This window comes from Hyla sarda, chromosome 4 (assembly GCF_029499605.1).
Source record: "Hyla sarda isolate aHylSar1 chromosome 4, aHylSar1.hap1, whole genome shotgun sequence".
NCBI lineage: Eukaryota > Metazoa > Chordata > Amphibia > Anura > Hylidae > Hyla > Hyla sarda.
In genome coordinates, this window is record NC_079192.1 from 404,963,239 (window position 1) to 404,980,649 (window position 17,411).

General features: G+C 42.7%; 1 protein-coding gene across 1 annotated transcript in view; it reads right to left on the minus strand.

The window, feature by feature from the left end:
* Positions 1-17,411, minus strand: part of SMC1B (structural maintenance of chromosomes 1B) — a 94,108-nt gene that overhangs the window by 61,584 nt on the left and 15,113 nt on the right. The window contains exons 6-13 of the mRNA XM_056517497.1: positions 13,572-13,830; positions 9,326-9,466; positions 9,149-9,231; positions 7,149-7,356; positions 5,941-6,126; positions 5,682-5,861; positions 2,174-2,320; positions 1,952-2,089 (exon numbers count right to left, since the gene is read on the minus strand). Coding sequence (XP_056373472.1) covers positions 1,952-2,089; positions 2,174-2,320; positions 5,682-5,861; positions 5,941-6,126; positions 7,149-7,356; positions 9,149-9,231; positions 9,326-9,466; positions 13,572-13,830 — 1,342 coding nt within the window. The remainder of the gene's footprint in view (positions 1-1,951; positions 2,090-2,173; positions 2,321-5,681; positions 5,862-5,940; positions 6,127-7,148; positions 7,357-9,148; positions 9,232-9,325; positions 9,467-13,571; positions 13,831-17,411) is intronic.

Consider the following 17,411-nt stretch of genomic DNA (forward strand, 5'->3'; position numbering starts at 1 on the left):
GGGGGAGCAGTGGAGCAGGCAAAACAAGTGGTTCAGCAGAACCAGACATTTTTGAGATACAGCTTTTACAGATGTAATGAGTGGCTAAAACTCCAGTTAACTGTTTAGAGGGAGCAAATGGGTTCAGCAGAACCAGGCATTTTGGAATTACAGCTTTTACAGACAAAATGATGAACTAACGCTCCAGTTGTCTGTGCAGCCCAAGTCTGAGACCCCAGGGCAACTGTTGTGAGGAGAACTCCGTTCTAGTATAGATAGAGAAGGGAGAAATGCCGGCCAATAGCAAAAGAGGGGCGGGCCAGGAGCCGGGGCACTGCTGATTGGCCCGTGCCTCTCACAATGCGAGCACAGCGCTGATTGGAGGCTAATTTGCTCCTCTTAGAAGCCCCGACAACAGAGGGGGCGGAGCTATAGTGCCCTCAGCTTCTGACAAGAAGGTCAGTAATGGCGCCCACGCCCGCTCCTCTCCCCGAGCGCACGTCATTCGCATATGCGCTCACGGGGAAGAAAAGTATGAATAAAGCTGTGCCCCAGTCCAAAAATGCTCCTGCTCACCCCAGCAATAAATATAGAAAAAAAACCTGTCCAGGCCAGCCCCTGAGAAAGAGTGGGCAAAAAGTGAGGGTCTCCAGAGGTTGCAAGGTAGTTACCTAAGGGAGAAAGGGAATATACTCACCTCAGTCAGAAGAACTTACCTAATGAAGTCTTCTATGAGGTCTTCAGTCAGCTTTCTGTCACCTGCATCACGCCGAGCTACCATGTGCGAGGCGAGCAGGGAATAGGGGGACCCGGACCCATGAGGTACAACCCCAGGCCCTGACCGTTGGCGAGAGGGGGTTAACAGCACATATACGCAGTGTCTGTGCCCCCTCAATCACAATGGGGAGACAGTGAGCCGCAGTTCCTGAATCCCCACCTGAAAACATGAAAGAAAAAGGAATAAAAAACTAACACATCCCTAACTAGAAAAATAATAAAACATAAGGCCTGGTCTGGAGAACTCCAGACCATGTCCTCCTCCTTAAGACACTAAGCTAAAACTGATTACCTCAGGTGCCTGTGGGCGGGTATACCCTGCTGGGAGGAGCCGACTTCTCTTGTTGGCATAGTGTCAAGCCTCCTAGTGACAGCAGCATACACCCATGGTCTGTGTCCCCAATGGAGCAGATAGAGAAAAAAGGTTTTGCTCTTGTCCAGAAACATCATAAAGGCATTGATAATGGGGAGATAAACGTTCAAACAAGGCCCTTTACTCACAATAATGGGGCTGTGTAAAGGCTCTTTTAAACAGCACTGAATAACCTGTCTGTCTAAAAGGAGCCATAGTTTTCTCCATGCGCTGTCTGGTATTCTTGCTCAGCTCCATTTCCTTGAGGCCCACAATACCAGGCACTGCCTGAAGATAAGGGTGGTGCCAATTCCAAAGAAATAACAGCAAATACTTGTCTTCAATCTCAAAAACCCTCTTTAAAGGGGTAGTCTGCCTCTAGACATCTTTTCCTTTTTCCAAAGGATAGGGCATAAGGTGTCTGATTGCAGGGGTCCCACTGATGGGGACCCCCGCGATCTCGGCTGCAGCACCCCAAACATCCGGTGCACAAAGCTAACTTCGCTCCGTGCTTGATGACTGGCGATGCTGGGCGGAGGCTCGTGATGTCACGCCACACCCCGCTTGTGACAGCACGGCCACTCCCCCTCAATGCAATTCTATGGGAGGGAGCGTGGCATCCGCCACACCCCCTCCCATAGTCTTGCATTGAGGGTGCGTGGCCGTGACGTCACGAGCCACCGATCATACACCTTATCCCCTATCCCTGCGATCAGGCATCTTATCCCCTATCCCTGCGATCAGACATCTTATCCCCTATCCTTTGGATTGGGAATAAGATGTCTAGGGGTGGAGTATCCCTTTAAGCCCCCAAGAATTAAATGTTTAGTATTGTTTTACTACCGCAAAGCATTTGCCAAGATGTCTCTTCTTAATAACTTCTAGCTCACTCTGGGAATACTTCAGACGTGTCTGTGTTCCCTGTATCTGTGCCTGAAGTTGCTTTAAATCGCTCTCTTTTCTCCTAACCTTCATTAGTTCCTACAGTTAAAGAAGAAAAAAGGGTCAATAAAAGCAACCAATATGGCAAAAAAATAAGAAGGAGGAATGATGTGGTGCACTTACCTTCAGCTCACTCATCAGAGAATCTTTCTTCTCTTTTAAATCATTTATTTCTTTCTCATCCCAGCGTTTAGCTTTGAATCGTAGATCACTCGATCCTCCAGATATCACACCAGATTTCAGGAACAAAGTTCCATCCAGAGAAACAGTCTAAAAGGATAAATGCCAAGTATAGGACTCACTTATATTACTCTGTACTTAACCCCTTAATAACCCAGCAAATTTTTTTCCTGGCTCACAATTTTTTTCTCCTTACCTTCTAAGAACCATAACTTTTTATTTTTTTGACTGACAAAGTTTTATTAGGACTTATTTTCTGCATGACAAATTGTACTTTCCACTGATTTTTTTTTTTTTTATCATACAATGTATTACAAAGCAAGAAAAAAATTGTGTAGGACAAAATTGAAAAAAAATATGGAATTGTACACTTTTGTAGGGCAATAATTTTTTATTACAGTAAATCTGACATGCCATCTTTATTCTATGGGTTAATACGATTCCAAGGATACCAAACTTGAATAATTTTTGTTGTGTTTTATGGTAAAAAAAATTGTAAAACTTAATAAAAAAAATAAACTTTGTTCATTACCATGTTCTCACCCCTGTAACTTTTTTCTTTTTCCCCTACGGAGCTGTGTTAGGGTTTGTAGTTTGCTCCATGATCTACTTTTTATTATGTTTTTTGGGGATGTAATGCAACCAAAAAGCAGCAATTAAGGCATCTGGAATTTTTTTGTTCACCATGCAGGATCAGAGACAGAATAATTTAATAGTTCGGACAATTAGGCACTTGGCGATACCAAATATGTGTATTTTTCCTTTTTTTTTGTACAGTGTTTTATTTAAAAAAGAAAAAAGTGATGAATTAAATTTTTATTGGGGGAGGAATCTAAAGGGGTCCTCTGGTGGAATACATTTTTTTCAAATCAACAGGTGCCAGAAAGTTAAACAGATTTGTAAATCCCAAATAGAGAAACACAGCCGCACATCCACCATTTGTATTTTGATCTACTTGCTTCTCAGAATAATTTAAAAAAACTAACAGGTTGTTATTATACATTTTGATCAAAAAGTACAAGCCCACTCGCCATGTCAAGGCCACCTATTCAGAGTGGGACCCTAACCCAACACTGCAGTGTGTAGCGCCGGGCGGCGACAACTGCCTATGAAACACCATGCCCACTGGGGGGGGAATGACCCAGTGGCCAGGCAGCTCCACTGCTGCCCGACCAAGCCCCTGGCTTTGGGCCGCATCACCCCACAGACAAAGCATCACAGAAAAAATGACCGCCACAGAACACCACACCAAAGTGAACACCTACCATGTGCTCCCTGCCAGGGGGCTGGGAGAATGTTAGGAGGAAACCCTTATGCAGTGTCCTGCTACTTAAAAAAGCCTGGGCTGAATGGGTGGAGTGCTGGCCATGGAAGAAGGGAAGGGCCTTGACGTAGCGAGTGGGCTTGTACTTTTTGATTAAAATGTATACTAACAACCTGTTAGTTTTTTAAATTATCCTGAGAAGCAAGTAGATCAAAATACAAATGGTGGATTTGTGGCAATGGTTCTCTATTTGTGTTGTAGATTTGTAAATCCCTTCTATAAAAAAATCTTAATCCTTCCAGTACTTATCAGCTGATGTATGCTTCACAGACAGTTGAGTTGTTCTGTCTGACCACAGTCCTTCCTGCTGACACTTCTGTCCGTGTCAGGAACTGTCTGAATCAGGATAGGTTTGCAATGGGGATTTGCTCCTACTCTGGACAGTTGCTGACATGGACAGAGATGTCAGCAGACAGCACTGTGGTCAGACTGATATATCACATAATATTCCCCAAAAAAATTTCATACATGCAAATGTGGTATCAATAAAAAGTACAGATCACAGCAAAAAAAATTAGCTCTCATACTGCCGTTTTTATGGAAAAATGAATAAGTTATAGGTCGTAAATAGAAAGAATTTAAACGCACTAATTTGGTTAAAAAGTTTGAGATTTTTTTTAAAGCGCAACAGTAATAGAAAAGTATGTAATCATGGGTATCAATTTAATCGTATTGACCCACAGAATAAAGAACATATATCGTTTTTAGTGTACATTGTACAGCGTGAAAACGAAACTTTCAAAAATGTGCTAAATTGTGGTTTTCTTTTCAATTTCCCCAAACAAATAGTATTTTTTTTTACTTCGCCATACATTTTATGGTAAAATGAGTGATGTCATTACAAAGGACAACTGGTCACGCAAAAAATAAGCCCCTAATACTTGTTTGTGGATGGGAATATAAAAGAGTTATGATTTTTTGAAGGTGAGGAAGAAAAAAACGAAAATGCAAAAATTTAATTGGCTGCATCCTTAAGGACAAAATGGGCTGTGTCCTTAAGGGGTTCAATGGGTACTGTCAGATTTAAAAACTTTTTATATGTTGTACATCTTAGCAAAACTATAGTTTTTCTTATATAATTCTTTAAAAAGAAAACTGCCTTTGAAAATCCCACCACTAGGGGTCCCCATACCTCCTGGGACACTGATGAGTCCTACAGCAACATAAGCGTGTCCAAGGGTCATGAACACAAGATGGCTGATTGACAAGGCTGCAGGAGGAACACAGCCTGCAGCAACACTGCTGTAACACAGGGTTTTACCAAACATGTGCCTCCAGCTGTTGCAAGACTACAACTCCAAGCATGTCTGGACAGTCAAAGGATGTCTGGGCATGCTGGAAGTTGTAGTTTTGCAAAAGCTATAGGCTCACAGCTGAAGGCAACACTGCTGCAAAACAGAGTTATCCAAATACTATACCTCAAACTATTCCAAAACTACAAGTCCCAGTATTACAGGACTGGCAAGGGATGAAATACAAGAACAAAATAGAAACATAGTGAAGATGTATACATAAAAAAAAACAAAAAAAAAACACTGTACTTTTAGCACTAAATCTTTGCACTAATTTAGGAAGCTGTAAGTTATACACTGACAATCTCCAATAATCATTGTGTGTGTGTATACACCATAAAACCAGAGAGGAAAGGGTTACACAGCAGTGCTGCCAGGCTACTGAGAGCAGTGAGTCAGCAGTGTGAGGGAGGGGAGGAGTCATAACAGTGCAGGCAAGAGAAGGACATGCCCCCTCCCCCAGGGAAGATGAGAAAGACATTGAGCAGCTGAAATATGCATTGTTTTAGTGAAATTTCAAGTGATAGAGACATAAAAATTACATGTAGATGATCAGAATTAGGTACTGAGTAAAATATAACATTTTTTTTTTTTGGGGGGGGGATTTGTCAGGTACGCTTTAAACATAAACATTTAGATCTATACCATATCGTCATTATACATTACTCTTCTGGGTATAGAACAGGTACCCTTTAACGTATCTCACAACGTACTGCTGTGGTATGCATGTGAACCAGCCCTTACACATGGTAATATTGGCCTGTTTGGTTACATAGCCTTTACATCTACTGAACTGAAGAAAAAGATATACCACAGTAAGGTGTAGACAACTTACTTTGAGCCTTTGAGGTCCATCAAATGCAATATGTTTAGCTTCCTTCACTGTCTCACATATCAGTCCATTGCCACATACAAACTGAATGGCTTTTTTCAGTAAAGCGCTGGAGCACTGCACCACGTCAATCATCATTTTTGCGCCTTTTATTTCTCTTAGCTTTTCATTGATTGGTTTTATCTGTAAAGCAAAAGTCTTTTAGAACATCCCTGTAATCCTTATTACCGTTTAATTGTTTTTTATAGATAATAAAATTTACCTCCAGGTAGTCCAAGGACAGGAATGTCTCTGGCTCTGCCCTTTCCTCTTTAAGGAATCGGATGCAGTCTCTTGCCACCTTCTCAGTAGACACGACAATGCCGTTCATGTATTTGCCAAACACTTTGGTTACAGCAAGCTGATATTTTTTATGGATGGGATGACACAGCTCAAACAATCTGCCGTACTTAAAATAAAAAAATGCAAAGTTATGATTTTCTGTACTGCTTGAGCCATGTTAGTACAGTTAAGAATCTCTAGTTGAATATGGTGATAGGGGATAAGATGTCTGATTGAGGGGGGGCCCGCTGCTGGGACCCCCCGCGATCTCCCTGCAGCACCCGCATTCAACGCGGGGGCTGCGTCTCCAGTTTCGGAAACCTCCGGGTTTCCAGTACTGGGGAAGTGACGTCATGCCACGCCCCCTCCATTCATGTCTATGGGAGGGGGCGTGATGGCCGTCACGCCCTCTCCCATAGACATGAATGGAGGGGCGTGGAGTCACGTCACTTCCCCAGTCCCAGAAACCCGGGGGTTTCTGAAACTGGAGATGCAGCCTCCACATTGAATGTGGGTGCTACAGGGAGATCGCGGGGGGTCCCAGCAGCGGGCCCCCTGCGATCACACATCTTATCCCCTATCATTTGGATACCAAATAAGATGTTTTTGCCCGGAATACCCCTTTAAGTGCCACACACACACACCTTTTTACAGCAGTCATTAAAGGTGTTGTCTGGTGAAAAGTGTTTTTTTTTTTATATATGTGTATGTGTGTATATATATATATATATATATATATATATATACCCAGGCTGTCTTATATAGGCTGTACTTTTATTGCAGCCTGTGTTAATATGGTGCCAAATCTCAAGTACACTTTACCTCCCGATGCTGGGGTTGGCATGAAACATCGCTTTGTTCTGACTCTCTACCCATAAGTCTTCTGAAATGTTGCAGGGGCATGTAGTCACGCTGCCCCCACCCTCCTCCCAGCCACCCCTGACACAAGTGCTGGATGTCGGGGAGGAGGGTCAGGGCAGCATCATTACATGTCCTGTAGCTCCGACACCATACCTACTAAGGAGGTACCAGGACCACTGAATATATTGTTTTTATGAGAATGTGACATCCAAGAAGACTGATGATCATAGTGGCCTAAGGGACTTGACAGGTTCCTTTAATATATAAATGATATCCCTATTTTGTTACCACAGAATCAGGATACATTCTCTTCAGGCTCTCTAGAATTTCCGCTTTCCTCCTCTGACGGCTTCCCTCATGGTAATCGATTCGGGCATTCTGGAGTTCGCTAACAGTATTGTTCAACTCCTCATTGACCTCGGACATTCTCTGCTTTCCTGATTCAATTTCATGTACAAGTTGCTCCTCCTGGCTCCTGTGTTCTTCCAAAGCATTGCTGTAAAACATGTCCCAGTCATCTTACTACCAGGATCAATAACAAGTACAAAAGCAAGATAAAATATTAACCCCTTCCCGCTATATGATGTATACATACGTCATGAGCGGGCTCCCGCGATAGAATGCGGGGTCATGCGCTGACCCCGCGTCATGTCGCGTCGGTCCCGGCGGCTATCAATGGCCGGGGAACGCGGCTAATACCGGACATCACCGATTGCGGTGATGCCCGGTATTAACCTTTCAGACGCGGCGATCAAAGTTGATTGCCGCGTCTAAAGTGAAAGTAAACTGTGCCGATTAACTCAGTGGAGCTGTTCGGGGCCGCCGCAATGAAATCGCGGTGTCCCGAACAGCTTGCTGAACAGCTGGAGGGTCCCTACCTGCCTCCTCGCTGTCCGATCGCCAAATGACTGCTCCATGCCTGAGATCCAGGCAGGAGCAGTCGAGCGGCGATAACACTGATCAATGCCCGGCTGTTGCCAGGCAGTGATCTGTGTAGAAGATCAGTGTGTGCAATGTTATAGCCCCTTATGGGAGCTATAACATTGCAAAAAAAGAAGTGAAAAATAAAGTGTTAATAAAGAACCATAATAAAAGTCAGAATCACCCCCCTTTTCCCCAATAAAAAAATAAAACTGTGTAAATAAAAATAAACATATGGGGTATCGCCGCGTGCGTAAATGTCAGAACTATAAAAACATAATAGTAATTAAACCGCACGGTCTATGTTGTACACATAAAAAATTCCAAAGTCCAAAATATCGTATTTTTGGTACCATTAAAAAGTGAATAAAAAGCTATCAAAAAGTCTGATCAAAACAAAAATGATACCAATAAAAATGCAGATCACTGCGCAAAAAATGAGCCCTCATACTTCCCCATATGCGGAAAAAAATAAATTATAGGGGTCAGAAGAGGACATTTTTCAACTATACATTTTCCTGCATGTAGTTATGATTTTTTCCAGAAATACGACAAAATCAAACCTATATAAGTAGGGTATCATTTTAACCGTAAGGACCTACACAATAAAAAGAAGGTGAAATTTTTACCGGAAAATGCACTGCGTAGAACCGGAAGCCCCCAAAAGTTACAAAATGGCATTTTTTTCTTCAGTTTTGTCGCACAATGATTTTGTTTTTCCGTTTCGCCGTGGATTTTTGGGTAAAATGACTAATGTCACAGCAAAGTAGAATTGGTGGCGCAAAAAATAAGCCATAATATGGATTTTGAGGTGCAAAATTTAAAGCGTTATGATTTTTAGAAAGTGATGAAGAAAAAATGAAAATGCAAAAACAGAAAATACCCTGCGTCATTAAGGGGTTAAACGGGTACTCTGCCCCTAGACATCTTATCCCCTATCCAAAGGATAGGGGATAAGATGTCTGAACGCAGGGGTCTCGCCGCTGGGGACCCCCGCGATCTTGGCTGCGGCACCCCAGAAATCCGGTGCACAGAGCGAACTTTGCTCTGTGCCGTATGAATGGTGATGAGGGGGAGGGGCTTGTGACGTCACAGCACGCCCCCTCCCATAGACTTGCATTGACGAGGTGTGGCCGTGACATCACGAGCCTACGGCGCTGAACCCGATGTTCTAAACGAATGCCGGGTGCAGCACAGAGATCGTGGGTGCCCCGTCGCTGACCTATCCTTTGGATAGGGGATAAGATGTCTTGGGGCAGGGTACCCCTTTAAGCTGACATGTCACAGCAAAGTAGAAATGGTCGACTGAAATATTATCTAAATTTGGAACAAAGATACAATATAGTGCTTGCAAACAGTATACATACATGCTATTGTTAATGTAAGTTTCTAATTTTCCTTCACGCCTGTGGTATTCTTCTATCTGCTCCTCAACACACTTTTTATTCCCCTGTAAATAAAACAAGGAAGTTGTTCTTTTGAACACAGCAGAAAATATTAGTACACTATAGGATTCCTCATTATCAGTGTTACGATGGATTTACCTCTATTTCTTTCTGTCTCCTCTGATCTATTATTAGCTTCTCTTCGTTCGCTTTTTGTTCCCAGTGCAGTTTTTCTAGCTGCTGCTGCAATACAGCACTTTTTTTCCTTGCGGTGTCCTTCAGTGACTTGTACTGTTCTAGCTGTAATGACAAGCACTAGGATGGATAAAATCCTTCTGGGATATTCACCTTACCCAACCTTCAGAAGAAATCTCCCCCCTTCAAATTATTTCATGGAAAAATCTTGACAATATATAAGATATAGAGAAATCAGATGGAGGCTTCTTGTCCTTTCCCTGACATAAGATCAGCATCAATAAATGTTAAAGTGTTACAGTCATTTATATAAACTTCTGACATGTTGTTCAGACATGTCAAAAGTTCATATCACACCAGGTCTCTGTCCCAAGACTTGCTGCAACTGCGAGTTATTACCAGATGAAGCACTTCCCAGCCGGGTGCCAGACCTGACAGATGCACTCCATAGACTATAAAGGTGCCCATCAATGGAATCTGGTGGCCGGCCGGGGAGTAAATCATGCAATCACATGCTCCACTCAGTTGTAATGAACAACTGCAGAAAGTCTCATGACTGAGACCCAGTGTAATCTAACTTTGACAGGTCTGGACAACATGCCAAAAAAGGAGATTTTTATGCTTACCGTAAAATCTCTGTCTCGAAGGATCCATTGGGGGACACAGACCATGGGTATATGCTGCTGTCACTAGGAGGCTTGACACTATGGCAACAAGAAAAGTCAGCTCCTCCCAGCAGGATATACCCGCCTCCAGGCCACTGAGCTAATCAGTTTTAGTCCCAGAGCAATAGGAGAAGACCGACAGGTCAAGAGAAAACCACAAACTGTCCGAGCAACCAGAAGAAAAGGCTACTGAACACCCTTCGGACAGATAACTGAAATAGGAACACCAGAAAAGGGTGAGAGCTGTGTCCCACAATGGATCCTTCGAGAAAGAGATTTTCAGCTGATGCGAAGGTATGAATCTGGTAGAACCTTGAGAAAGAGTGCAAAGACGACCACGTGGACGCCTTACAGAACTGCAAGGCCGAAGCTACGAAGCAGAGGGCCCAGGATGCCCCAAAAAAATGGGTGGAATGAGCCAAAACCCTGAAGAGTGGGATCTTCCCCTTGCAGTGGTAAACTCCCGAAATGGTTGTCCTGTCCGACGACCACAACAGGTTGTGGAACAAATGCTTCCAGGGATGAGAAGGGGCCGGACAAAAGGACGGTAGGACAATGTCCTCATTGAGATGAAAAAAGTCAAAACCATATCAGGTACGAAGGACGGACCTGGACGGAAAACAAAAAGGAAATTTTTTTAACACTTACCGTAAAATCTCTTTCTTGAAGGATTCCTTGGGGGACACAGACAGTGAGTGTATCTTGCTGTCTCTAGGAGGTGTGACACTATGGTGATAAAAAAAAGTCAGCTCCTCCCAGCAGGATACACCCGCCTTCTGGCTCTGAGCTAGTCAGTTTAAGTTCCAGAGCAATAGGAGGAGACCAATAGGTCAAGGAAAAACCCAAAACTGTCCGAGAACCAGAAGAAAAAACACAACTGAACACACCCTCGGACAGAGAACCAAGGGAAAACCCCAAAAAGGGCGGGAGCTGTGTCCCCCAATGGATCCTTCGAGAAAGAGATTTTACGGTAAGTGTTAAAAAATCTCCTTTTCTCTATCGGCTCCATTGGGGGACACAGACAGTGGGACGTACCAAAGCAGTCCCTTGGGTGGGCAGATAAGTAATCAGGCAGACGGCTGATCCACTGCCGCATGCAACACCTTACGCCCCAGGGAAGCATCAGCCGTTGAGAAAGTATGAATCCGATAAAACCTCGAGAAAGTGCAAAGACGACCAGGTAGCCGCCTTGCAAATCTGCGAGGCCGAGGCTCTATTCTGGAGAGCCCAGGATGCTCCAACAGAACGAGTGGAATGAGCCACACTAGTCATAGTTCCCTATACCATGAAATAAGGGAGAGCTCAATACCAATTGAGTGGATCATACATTTTCGCCGTCAGAGAGCCCTGGCAGCCAGGTGGGCGGAGTTAATCCGCACAGTGCAGAAACCGAACACATGCTGTTGGCGTTGGTAATGGCGCCCGCTCCCGGCCCCAAGCGCATATGCGATTCGCATATGCAAAAGACAGGGCGAAGACAGGGCGAAGACATAGGCGGCAGCATGCGCTGCCGACAGAAAGGGCAGCGCTATACACGGCCGGGCCGAGGTTGCGCCTGTAGAGAAAATTAAAGTGCCGCCATGGCTAAGAAGAAGCACCGACAGGCCGGGTGGGCGGAGCTAATGTGCCCCGGCCCGCTGAAGAAATGCAGCTGAGGTAATAATGGCGCCCGGCCCCGAGTGAACATGCTACTGGGGAAAGGAGCGGGCAAAGAACCGCCAGCAGCCTCCGCTGCCGAAGATAAGCATGTCAGGGCGCTTTGTGAGGCCGGGCCGAAGAAGCGCCTGCAGCGAAAACGGAAGTCGCCGCCACGGCTCAACAGCATGTAGCCGCACTCATAAATGTACACTGTGAAGCACAAGCCCATTGCACCTCTGCTCTGTCTCCCAGCCTTATAATAAAGGAAAGGACCCCCATGCAGACTAAAAGGAGGGAAAGAACTGTATATAAAGAACTGGGTGAGGCAAAGGAGGAAGACAACTGGAAAATACATCCATGGATCCCGGGGGCTGAAAGACAACCAGGAAAGACTCACAAGGGGGCCCCCACAGGTGGATGGTAAGCAGACGTAAGGTGGGTAGGAAAAAGTCACCCTATACCACAAGGATAGGAAGGAAAAAACCCAGGCCAGTTACAGGAAACATCTGTCCCGGTAGAGGAGTGTGACTCCTTATCATAAGAGAGAAGGACAAATAAGCAGAATGCAAATGGACCGGATTATTGGCCATCAAGTTGGTAGAGCTGCCAATGTAGAGTAATACAAAAATTTTTAGTCATGGGCAGAACCTATGTGAGACAGACCTAGCTGAGCCCAATTTGAAAAGATCACTATGGAGTACTGAACAACCTGGAAGGGCCTGGACTAAAGGCTGCAAGAAAAAAAATGTATCAGACCTTTAGAGCAGGAGAGGTTTGCCTCTTATGGACAATGAGCTAAGACTGATTAGATCGCTGTCTGCAGGAGGGGTAGAGGCTGTGCGGGACGAGCTAACACTTTCCCTGCTCAGTGTCATCTCCTAGTGGCAGCAGCGCATACCGACACTCTCCTGTGTCCCCCAATGATACGAGAGAGTTTATATAAATGATGGTGCTGATCTTATGTTAGAGAAAGGACAAAATGCTTGGTCTGACTTCTCTATGTCTTACTAATATATTGTCTAGATTTTTCCCTAAAATGACAGTAATGCTTTAAAGGGGTATTCCAGGCAAAAACTTTTTTTCATATATCAACTGGCTCCAGAAAGTTAAACAGATTTGTAAATTACTTATAATAAAAAAAATCTTAATCCTTCCAATAGTTATTAGCTTCTGAAGTTGAGTTGCTGTTTTCTGTCTAACTGCTTTCTGATGACTCACGTCCCAGGAGCTGTGCAGCTCCTATGGGGATATTTTCCCATCATGCACAGCTCCCGGGACGTGACATCATCATTGAGCAGTTAGAGAGCCAGTTGATATATGAAAAAAAGTTTTTGCCTGGAATACCCCTTTAAACTGAAATACAGAGCTTAGTAGTAAAAAAAGGACATATCCTTAGAAACCAGTCTGTCTCAAATGGGTATTCAAATGCCTTCATTTTATGTGGGGTCCAACCACTAGGACCTTCAAAATTCTGCATATGACTGGGCCATAGCATTGACTGACTTCACTACTTTATCCTGCATGATGACACTTCTGGCCACTGGGCTATGCAGAGACCTTGAGCGCAGCCCCATTCTTTTGCTGTATGTCTCCCATTAAGATTGTCTGCTATAACAAATCAACGACGGTAAGAGCTGTAAGCTTTGTGTCCTAGCTGTTAATTTCTTCAAATAGCCTACACATTGTAACAAACTGTCTGCTGTGATAAGAATTAAGTCTATACAGGTTTCCATACTTTGGACTTAAAAGAAGAACATTTCCATTAACTAAAATAAAAATTGGAACGCCAAGTATACCGTGAATAAACTGGATAACACGACTTCACCCAAATGATGTTAGTTTTAACCAAGAAAAAAATAAAAAAAAATCTACTATAAAGGGGATGTGATAGCACTTCCTTCTATTACCTGACTTTGTTCTAACTCAATATCAACCTCCCTCTGTGTCTGATCCTCTTCAACTCTCCTCTCAAACCCTCTCCGGGCCTCCTGAACTGCACTGATTTCCATTTCCAGCTCCACAATCTCCTGATCCAGTTTATTGCATTGCTTTTCATTATTCTTCAAGGAAGATTTAGTCGATTCGGATTTCTTTATTTGATGGGTCGTATTTTCTTTTGCCTTTATGTACTGAGGCCTTAAGTCATTTAATGAGGTTTCTTTTGTTCTAAAAATAAAATAAAAAAAAAGTTTGTTTAGTATAAATTGTTAGGCTATTTTAGGTAAGGACCAAAGCTTCACTTTACTTTCTGCTATGAAATTGTTGCTGTAGAGTTGGAAACGTAGAACCACATGTCACCAATTTTTTTTTAGAAGCATCCCCTAGCACCACCTCTTATCATTCTGCTTTCCAAGTAAGACTCAGACTGGAATCTCTTAGTTCCGAAACCTGATGATGCACCCAAAATGTTAAAATCTGTAGTGTTCACAGTAACAGAGCTGTGTGAGGGCTCAATTTTTGTGCTGTGATCTGTAGCATTTATCAGTGCCACCTCTGCACAGATCAGACTTTGCTTTTTTTCCTATTTTCTGGGATGTGATGTGACCAAAATTCAACAATTTGGGATTTCTTCGGTTTATGTTGCAGACAATGGAAAAACAAGAAAGCTATAATTTATTAATTGTGACAGTTCCGCATGTGGGGATATTAAATATGTTTTTTTTTTTTGTTTAGTTTTTTTAGAATATGGAAAAAGGGAGTGATTTAAATGGGCACTGTCAGATATAAAAACGTTTTGTATGTTGTACATCTTGGCAAAGCATTAACCTTTGCGGTCGGGGCTCCAAACGTGTACAGCTGCCTGACACTAATAAACAACAACAACAATACATAGTAATGCTAACAACGATAATAGTAATAACAATAATAATGACTAGTAATAACGATCATACTAACTACAATAACAATCATAACGAGTAAGAAAGAGTATAAAATATAACAATAATAATAACAGGAACAAAAATAACATACTTACAGCGGTCAGAAGTGTGCCCAAAACCGCGAACGTGGGCACGGCCTATAGATGGCCAAAAAACCTGGCAGTAATCACGATAGTAATTATCATGTACCTCGTCCAAACAGCAGACCTTAATCGAAATCGGCCAAACAATTCTCAAACGCCAGGAACCAAGTAATGACAAACACCCCCCTGCCTTGAGGTGCCGTACAAACGCTTGTGTCTCATCCATTCGACTGGCTGTAAATGCTGTAGGACTGCTGATACTAACATATTAGTTTAGAGTCATAACCTATTGTGGGGCCCTGCCCATAAAAGGGCCATAAAACCCAAACAATATTCCTTGATTCCCTACCACCACCTGCCAGTGATATTATTGCTCTGAAGACATGGTGCTTCACCATGAAGACATGGCAGGCATAACAGGTAGTATACCACTGCCTATGAGTCGTGATATTATTGCTCTGAAGATGTGTTGGTAATGTGATTAGGCAGTGCATCCCCCTGCAGACATGGCAGACATAACAGGTATACTACCGCATATGAGTCACCATATTGTGGCTTTGAAGAGGTGTCAGTAGCAACAATTGCGCAGTGCATCCCCCTGCCTGCATGGCAGGCATAACGGGTATACTACCGCCTATGGTTCTTGATATTATGCTCAGAATGTGTCAATAACAATAACTACGCAGTGTATCCCCCCCGCAGACATGGCAGGCATTATGGGTATGCTACCGCCTAATGCGTTGTGATATTACTTCTCTGAAGACATGTCAGAAACAATAATTATGCAGTGCATTGACATATATGCTATCATGTATGACAAACCTCTGATTATGGCTTAACGTTATGTAAGGCTTTGAATAGCAATTATATCAACATGAAGTTTTTATATGCTATGTATGAACGCTATGAGCTCATGTGCATTATAAATGCTAACACACGTATGTATAGTATAAATGCTCCGAGCATATGTGCAGAATAGATGCTACATACAAAATAGTATGTAAATAAGGTCTTTATTAGTTTCTGACCTTTCGTTTTTTCCTCCTCCTCCTATAATAGCCATAGGCTTGTTTTCTGCTGGGCCAAGTATACTTTGTAATTAGAGATGAGCAAATTTACAGTAAATTCGATTCGTCACAAACTTCTCGTCTCGGCAGTTGATGACTTTTCCTGCATAAACTAGTTCAGCTTTCAGGTGCTCCGGTGGGCTGGAAAAGGTGGATACAGTCCTAGGAAAGAGTCTCCTACTGTGGACTGTATCCACCTTTTCCAGCCCACGGGAGCACCTGAAAGCTGAACTCATTTATGCAGGATAAGCCATCAACTGCCGAGCCGAGAAGTTCATGACGAATCGAATTTACTGTAAATTCGCTCATCTCTATTTGTGATGACACCTTTCATTTTTCCATAGGTTATGCTCTGAAACAAAAAAAATAATTATTTGTGAGGTGAAATAAAAAAAAAAAAAAAAAAAAAAAAAAGCTAATTTGGGAGTTTTCTTTTTTTTTGCCATTCATCTTGTGGTGAAACTTACATATTATTTTGATACTTTAGGTCGGTCTGATTACACCAATACCAAATTTGTTTAGTTTCTGTCATGTTTTAATAATATTAATTTTTTTTTTTTTTACTTTTTAATAAAAAAAAATAATCCCTGACCCCTATAATATTAGAATTTTTCCGTATACTGGGCTGAATGAGGGCTCATTTTTTGAGCCGTAATATGCTGTTTGTATCTGTACCATTATGGTATTGATCGGACATTTTTAACACTTTTTTTTTACTTAATTTTTTCTGGGATATGAGGTTATAAACATAAAAAATGCAATTTTGGGATTTTTTTTTTCCGTAAACACCATTTACCATACGGGATATAAAATGTTATTTTAAATAGTTCGGTCAATTACGCACGCGCCAATACCAAATATGTTTATTTTTATTATGTTTACATATTTTTATATGGAAAAGGGGGGTGATATGAACTTTTAATATGGGTGTTTTTAAACTTTTATTAAAGGGGTTATCCAGGAAAAAAACTTTTTTTATATATCAACTGGCTCCAGATAGTTAAACAGATTTGTAAATTACTTCTATTAAAAAATCTTCATCCTTTCAGTACTTATGAGCTTCTGAAGTTAAGGTTGTTCTTTTCTGTCTAAGTGCTCTCTGATGACACGTGTCTCGGGAAATGCCCAGTTTAGAAGCAAATCCCCATAGCAAACCTCTTCTAAACTGGGCGGTTCCCGAGACACGTGTCATCAGAGAGCACTTAGACAGAAATGAACAACCTTAACTTCAGAAGCTCATAAGTACTGAAAGGATTTTTATTTTTTAATAGAAGCAATTTACAAATCTAAATGTACAAGATACAGAGTCCGGCACTGCAACGGTGATCACTGCGGTAAACCACGAGGACACAGGTGGATACTGACACAAGCCAATCCAACTAGGTGCTCAGTCCATAAACACAATGGTAGTAAACACAAAGAGGATGTGAAAAGTATAAGACGGCACTCACCGGGATTTTTCAGGCTTGCAAAAGCTTTTTATTGCATAAGCAAAAGGTGCATAGCGGTGCGGTGTGAAGGCAGGTAACCGGCCAGGACGCCGGGGAGCAAATGCAGCGTAATGGTCACGAACTTCTCGGCTCGGCAGTTGATGACTTATCCTGCATAAATTAGTTCAGCATTCAGGTGCTCCGGTGGGCTGGAAAAGGTGGATACAGTCCTAGGAAAGAGTCTCCTACTGTGGACTGTATCCACCTTTTCCAGCCCACGGGAGCACC